General features: G+C 35.4%; 1 protein-coding gene across 1 annotated transcript in view; it reads left to right on the top strand.

Moving 5' to 3' along the window:
* The first annotated feature begins 4,797 nt into the window (after positions 1–4,797).
* Positions 4,798–8,273, top strand: part of LOC149834530 (AP-1 complex subunit gamma-2-like) — a 92,639-nt gene continuing 89,163 nt past the window's right edge. The window contains exon 1 of the mRNA XM_090011466.1: positions 4,798–5,219. Coding sequence (XP_089867592.1) covers positions 5,188–5,219 — 32 coding nt within the window. The 5' untranslated portion in view covers positions 4,798–5,187. The remainder of the gene's footprint in view (positions 5,220–8,273) is intronic.

Below are 8,273 nucleotides of genomic sequence, written 5' to 3'. Positions count from 1 at the left end.
GTAACTACACACAATCTATAAGGTCATATATTTGAATCATTTGCTCCCAATCAGACATAAAGGTGACCTCGTCTATACTCTCAAGTACACACTATCTAAAATTTTTATCAAAACATGTCTTCTGATTAAAAATGTGTCCTAATTGCTGTATTTTAAAAAATATACCACAAACATAGGCGATGATATGCATATGGTCAAACATGAGACACTGCAACTGCAATTGCATGATCACCATCTGTAAGTATAACTCCAGGGTGCTTCCCATTCATCGCCTGTATAAATACTCTGAACAACCACTCAAAGGTTTCCTTGATCTGGTCATACAGAAAAATGCCGCCTAATATACAATTCCGTGAGTGATGGTTCACTTCGACAAACTGCGTAAATGGTTATGGTTCTATATTAATCTTCACAGTCAAATAAAAAACAAACATATCATTGAAGCATTTATAATCCACTATTGACTTTGAATCTGCCCAAAACATATTCACAGCATACCCATATTCATCCAGTTGCATTGCACTAAAGAAACTAAGGTCAATGTTTGATTTTTTTTTGCAGGTAATCAATCAAAGAACATATTCCTCCATTCTTCATGTTTTCTGACCTCTTCCTTCTCAAGTGGTTTGTTAGATCCACAGGTGTGAATGGTACATTCTCGCGACCACCATCTAAGTGCGCGCAAAAATTGTATGTCTTTCTTGGTGCAATGCCGACGGTATCAATTATTTCAGCAATTACAGCATGCGCTTCAGTTACTTTACGATATGACCTTAACATATGAGTCATAAATGAAGCGACTAATTTATGGTTATGATCATTGATTAAAGTACAAACTACACATTTCCCATTCGAAAGTCTTATTAACACTATTCTCGCTGGACAACCGCATCTTGAATCTGGCTTGCTCCTTGTTAGATTTTCACTTGACTTCTTCCAACCTTGCTTAGAACAAACATATGCCTTTCTCACCACGACACCCTGTGCATTTTTTGCCCAAGAATACCGTCTAACACTGAAGCCAAATTTTAAGGCATAATTATTGTAAAATTTGTATGCACCTTCCTCATTATTAAACTGCATTCCCTCTACGGGAATAGAGTTAAGTGTACTATCATGTAGACTTGAGGTGCCTGCACCTTTGTCAAGTACACTGTCATGATTGTCTACCTCATTATCGACTTGCATTTCGTCTGCTGGAATATTCAAGTCAAGAGTGAATCCAATGCTTGCACCCTTCTTATCTTGTGCATCATTAGTGCACATATTCAATTCTTCAGGTGCGTCGATAGTACGAATGTCCGTTGCTCCATGACTTCCCAATGATTGAGATACATCATTTTCATTCTAACTAACTGAAATGCTCAACACTGTCATATTCAAAATATCAATTTGCGTTAGCCAACGCATACATTTACTATGATTTATTCAAGATGCATATAACAATGACTACTGATTAGTTAAACATAATAGCTTACAAATTGATACTCGAAAACACATAATATCTTACAAATCGATATACGACAATTCAACATAATATATTACAAATCGATATACGATAATTCAACATAATATATTACAAATCGATATTAAAAAAACAAAACAATATCTCACAAATCGACAATAGAAAATAATAATATCTTACAAATCGATATATGACAATTCAGCAGAATATATTAGAAATCGATATTAACAAACAAAATAATATCTCACAAATCAACAATAAAAAACACATAATATCTTACAAATCGATATACGACAATTCAGCATAATATATTACAAATCGATATTAATAAGCAAAACAATATCTCATAAATCGTCATTATAAAACACATAATAGCTTACAAATCGATATACGACAATTCAGTATAATATTACAAATCGATATCAACAAACAAAACAATATTTCACAAATCAACATCAGAAAACACATAATATCTTACAAATCGATATACAACAATTCAGCATAATATATTACAAACGAAACAATATCTCACAAATCGATATACATGTTACTACAACCGCAATTTGTGTTACATTGCATATAATGAGTGAATGAACGATACCAGATGGGGTAGAGGCCCTTTCTCGCATCTCTAACCAAGCATTCTTGTCAATAGGTCCCAGCGTCTTACAAATGTCTTCAAGTTTTCAACCGTTGAAACGATAAAATCTACATGGAATAACAAAACAACGCCTTAATGACATTCACGACGACATACGTTCTTCAACAATGGCATGATGACATGAAAAGGTACTCACGACGCTTTAATGGCACTTGTTGGAATGTGTGTGCTTCATTGCTTTTTTTCATACTGCCTAACGAAAATGAAGAAGAAGAGAAGACTGTAAAAAGAGATGGCCGACAAATCCCCCTTTGACACCCACCAATGATCGAACCAATTGTTCGATTTATAGTTATCTCCACTAGGTAGGAACGAACTAGAAAAAGTTTTCTATCTAATACAAGGCATGAACGAGAATGCGATCATGTGTTGTAGCACAAGCTAAAAACAAAGGTGGAACATGCAAATCTATATACGGGGAGCGGGAGGACATTTTCATCCAACGCATATCTATCTTACGGGAGAACATTTCCATTAAAAGCATATCTGTCTTTTTTATATGTTATTTTATTATAAAGCCATCGTGGGCAACATTGACATATGAATTATCGTGGGTCCCAAGATATTCCTCTATACACACAGGAACACGCAAATTTGTGTTTCGGGGAAAACACACAACACCCTCTCGCAAAAGATGGTTGAGCATTCAAATGCCTGGTGGCAGCAATAGGTGATTGCGATGAATAATCCAATGGCCACGCGACATCATTGGTCAGTGGCCAAGCTTGTCACTTATAAAGTGTGCGCCTCAGGCTGATCATTGGGTGATCGATGCCAATAGGACCACCCTTCGAATCGTTCATACGAATGAATCAATGCGATGATGAACCTGTTATAATAACAACTAGTGGTGTCAATTAATTACCCAACCCATACCAAACCCTATCAGGGGTTGGTGATAAATAAGAAAACCCAATTGGAATTCGGATGACAAAAGGGTCCGATTAATACATGGAGTCGGGTATGGTTTGTGATTTTTTTACAGACCCAGGCCCGATCCGAGTCCCAATTAAGATTCACAATTTTTCAATATAAAAAGATAAAATATATTATTTTACTGGGTATGGTCTGGGTTTGGTTCATACATCCCTTATAGGATCCGGGCATGATTTCTCTTATGGTGGGTCCGATTAGAACCCAGGTCCAAACCTAGTACCATAATCTCAAATCTGGTTTTAGTCTAGTTCCACCTGAGTCCAAATCAAACCCGACCCATTGACACCCAAATACCAACTTATGTATATTGCAAAAAATGCTAGTTCGCTTAAAAATAAAAGTAAAGCTAGTTCGCTTAAAAATAAAAGTAAAGCAGGAATATCAACGGGGCTTCGTTTGTTTGCCAGGAGCAGCCAGTGCACGTCACCTTGTTGGGACGTTGCAGGTTCAAAACCCAATGGTATAGTTGTATAACTGGCAGGGGTCTGCCTAACTAGGGGTGTCAATGGGTCGGGTTTGGTTAGGACTTAGGCGGAACCAGATCTGACCTTGATTTTTTGGTCTGGACCCTCGGAGCTACCATAAGAGAAACCATACTCAGACCCGAAAAGAACAACATGAACCAGATCCAGTAAAATAATATTTTTATCATTTTTGCATTGAAAAATTGCAGGTCTTAATTGGACTCGGGTGGGGCCAGAGTTTGATTTAAAATTTCACTCCATGTATTAAACGAACCTTCAAGTCCAGACCTGGTTCTTCTTATTTATCACCATACCTATAGGGTTTTGTATGAGTCGGGTCTGGGTTAAACCGACCCGTTGACACCCCTATGCCTAACCCCAACTTACCTTTAAAAAAAATTAAAGCAGGAAAGTAACAAAACAATAGAAATAAGAATCAAACTTAACTAGTAAGATTAAAAAAATTAAGCAAGGCCCCAATCAACCAATTATCTATCAAAACCTTATGATAATATTTATAGCCCTAACCCTACGTTGAATTTTGGATAAAATCCGAATACCAAATCAAATCCAGAAATAAAACACAAATCTTAAAACTGACTATGGATTTAACTGGATCCTGAATCTCAATCCTATCATTCTTTGTTCCTTTTCTTCTTATTGACCATCTTGCTTGGATCCGATTTCGGATCATCGGGTGCATCACTGTCCCTACATACATATCTATAATTATTTTTAGTATATCTATAAAAGACCTGTTTCTTTATTAACACTGACCATATTCGAACCCGTTTAGCCAACAAGCGATTAGTCGAATATGGCATTGGCCACATCTGATCCAAATTTGAACCATTTATCTTACTTGAAGATCCAAATGCGGAAATGATATATCAGATTTGGATTGGATATCCACCATAACCAACCCGTTACACCTGCTTATTTACTCAAAATACTGCGTTGTCTGTATCGCTGCTTATCCACCTGAATCGGCCGATAAGTATCATATCGTCAGAAAAACCATACGGTACTAACCGGAATCAGCTATTTTAAAATAAATGTAAAAAATAACTTAAAATTAAAATTTAATATTATTTTAATGGATTTAACACGTGTTACGTTCTGATTGATACGTAATTTTTTTAAAAAAAATTCTTGGCTGATTAAGAGCGATTCACTTGAGATTCGGTATGGCCGATTCACCAGATTCGTTGGCCAAACGATACAGGTCCGATTCCGATACTGACAACATCGTTCTTTACCAAACAATGCGCTTTGTTTTTTTAATTTTTTTTCCAGGGAAGCAAAATTCCCACACCCCTCCTCCTCTGGGGGAGAAGAGAGATAGAGAGACTGTAAAAATTCCTGTTTTCCTCCCATCAAAATCTCGAATTCTCTTCATTGGATCTCTTTTTCCCAACTTTGAATTCTCTCTCTCTCTCTCTCTCTCTCTTAATACTGTGAAGAAGATCTCAGCCCTTGGCGTCCTCGGTTTGTGAATTTGGTGTTCAGATCAGACGCAGACAGAGAAGATCGTTTGGGTCGCCGTCGCCAGATCTCCGTCCGATCGCCCGGAGGAGGACCAGAACGACCGCCCCGAGCAGTCGCAACCAGAACCCAGAAGACGAACAAGAGGAGGAGGATTTCCAACGGTGGGATCCATCATGAATCCGTTCTCTTCAGGCACCCGATTGCGGTATTTCTCCTGTTATTTTTTTCCCTTTCACCCTTAATTCTAAGATCGAAGCCATGATGGGATCCGTTCGCTTTCCTCTTCTTTCTTTTATGCGGTTACTGATTCTATGAGATTCAGTTTGTTCATTGCGTTAGCTGTTGAAGTGGCTTGATGGGATGGCTGGTTTCATTTTCCACGTCGCGGCTCGATCCAATTCCGGTCGAAAACCCTGTGAGATTGTGTTTTTGTTGATTCTGTGACGGGGGAAAATTAGGATAGTTGAGACTCAGGTTTAAGTTCTGGGTTGTGCCTCAGAGCTAGATGCGATTTTTCTCCTGAATTGTGTTTTGATGCGTCGGCACCTGAGTTGTGTGATTTAGCATTTGAGCTTCAGAATGAGGTTTGTAAACACTGTTACAAAGCCAACGATTCGTTCGGCGTAGTGCGGTAGCTGGATCTACGGAGTCAGACTATCTTAACCAACGGGGTTCCTACTTCAGGATCAATCCCAACGGAGTCTGTTCCATGCTTCGCTATCAGAAAACAAAAAGAAGTCCCTTGCTAGTGATTTTTATGTGGAGCAGGAATCAATTGCGGATGATCCATTATTTTATAAGCGGAGATGATTAGGAGTTGAGAGTTCGTTGAGTTGGTGCAGTTGACCCCAGGTTTTAATTGCAGATAAATTAGACATAGATCTTATACTTTTTGTGTTGAACAATTCCAATTGTGCATTTCCAGTGAACCTTAGAAAAGGAAAACACCTTATTATCTTATTATTTATGTATTCGGAGGCATGGACTAGCAATTATATGATATGAACAAATGGTATTTTCTCATGGGAAAACAATGTCATTATGATATGGCAATTCAAGTTGATCACGTGATTCCTACACGTTAGATCACTGTCACCCATATTATCAACATTTTCAGCTAGGCCAATGATATTGGCAAAATATCACAGTATTTTCAAGTAACCCCAAACTATTGCAGTATATGTAGAGAAGAGATGTTTATTCACACTTTGTGTTTGTTTAGCCCATAAGTGGCATTGAGATTTTACTCTTGTTCTAGTCACTGATACACTTGTTTTAAGTGTCATTTTATGTAGACAAGAGATATTGTTCTTCAATGTGGTGAGTTATATGCACCCATTGTACTCTTGATGTAGTCGTTGACACACTTGTTTTTAAGTGTCATTATATGTATGCAAGAGATGTTACTTGTTATTCACACTTTTTGTGTATTTTTTAGCCCTTTAGTGAGATTATGGTTATGCTCTTGTTCTAGTAGCTGATACACGTGTTTTTTAGGTTTGGAGGTCTAGTGAGGTGATTGCTTGTGGTGGTCAAACTAGTGTTAAGATTTGCTAAAATCATTCTTTGTGTTATATGAGATTTTGAAATCTCTTCGTAATTTTTCTAAACTCATTTGCTCTTATAAAAAATGGTTATTGAAATATTTTCATGCATTTTGTATTAAATATGCATTAGTTGCATGATCAAGGAATATTTTAAATATGTCAAATAATTGATTATTTTGCGTGTTTTGCATAAGTTTAATTAATGCTATCTAAGCATTTGTTAATGAATGATATATTATTTTTACCTTATGAGTTGGTGTGTATTTTCATTGTGGGTTTTTGCTTGGTCCATAAGTGACCACTATTGTATTATATCTCATTGTAGCCTTTGTGGCATTTCTTTGATATATTGTTTGTTTCATTAGTTGGTTTTCTAAGCATGTGTTCTTGAAAGATTTTTATTGTTATCTCTTGAAAGAATTTCTTAAAATGAATCCATAAGTAATTTTTTCATTGATTCTAAATTATTGCATGATTCATTCATACATGCATTAGTTGTATGGTTAATATTGCTTCTAAAATGTAATAATGAAATTGATCTATGTGTATTTGACTTTTCTTAAATCTTTATCGAGTGATTGAAATCATTTCTTATCTTCCGCTATGTAAAAAATGATTTGTTATTTATACTCCTTTGTATGTTATTTCTTCATGGTATTGATAATGCTGAAAATAAATGCCTATTATACATTACTGTTCTTTTTGTGATAGATATATGTATGCATGATTTTCATGAATGATTAAAGTGATTAATGACTATTGTGTTTGAAATTAATGATTTTTCAAAATTAATTCTTTAAATAATTTTGAAAAATGTTAAATTGACTTATTAAATCTTTTTTATATATTGTATGTTTGTGCGCTTGGCCATCCTTTCTCCATAATATATAACTAATATAGTTAGCTTTTGAAATTTTCTTATGATATATATGTGCATAGTTGGATTGTTTTGTTAGCTCTATTTCTAGGTTTTCAAGAATTGATGATATTGAAGATCCTCTGTGTTAATGGAGCATATGATTGAGCACCCTCAAAAGAAGCATCAAATGGAAAAACTTGATGAAGTCTATGGAGGCATTTTATGTAATGGGTTTCTTTTTTTGTAATTTCAAACTTACAGCACTGTAAGTTTGAGGGGGGTGTTAAATGTTAAAGTATATATATATATATATATAGATATATATATATATATATATATATATATATATATATATATATATATATATATATATATATATATATATATATATATATATATAATAAGTGAAACCCATTAGGGGTATTTTGGATATTACATATTATGTAATTAGTGGTGTTCCTAGAGGGCACTTTGGGGTTTTCTTTTTTAATATATTTTATTCTTTTTCTCAAGGACATTATAGTCCTTATAATGCCCTTGGAATAGAGCTATTGGGAGTGCTCCCAACAACTATATTTCTAGTTGTTGGGAGCACTTCCCAATGGCTCTTCTTTGCTTCTTTTTGTGTATAAATAGAGGGTTTAACCCCTCTTGTATGTTAAGCTTGTTCACAAGAATTCTATTAATAATATTTTTATATTTTTTACTTGTGTTTTAGCTCCTAAGTGGCTTCTGTGGTTGTATTTGTAATGAATCAATGGTGCACGAATACAATGCTAACAAAGGGCTACACAAGTGCACAACAAAAACCATGGTCTCTAATGGACCTGACACAATCTCATAAAAGAGAGAA

Source organism: Nuphar pumila, chromosome 6, assembly GCF_984573655.1.
Source record: "Nuphar pumila chromosome 6, dmNupPumi1.hap1.1, whole genome shotgun sequence".
Classification (NCBI taxonomy): domain Eukaryota; kingdom Viridiplantae; phylum Streptophyta; class Magnoliopsida; order Nymphaeales; family Nymphaeaceae; genus Nuphar; species Nuphar pumila.
The sequence above is the reverse complement of the archived record's forward strand: the minus strand, read 5'-3'. Positions and strand labels throughout refer to the sequence as shown.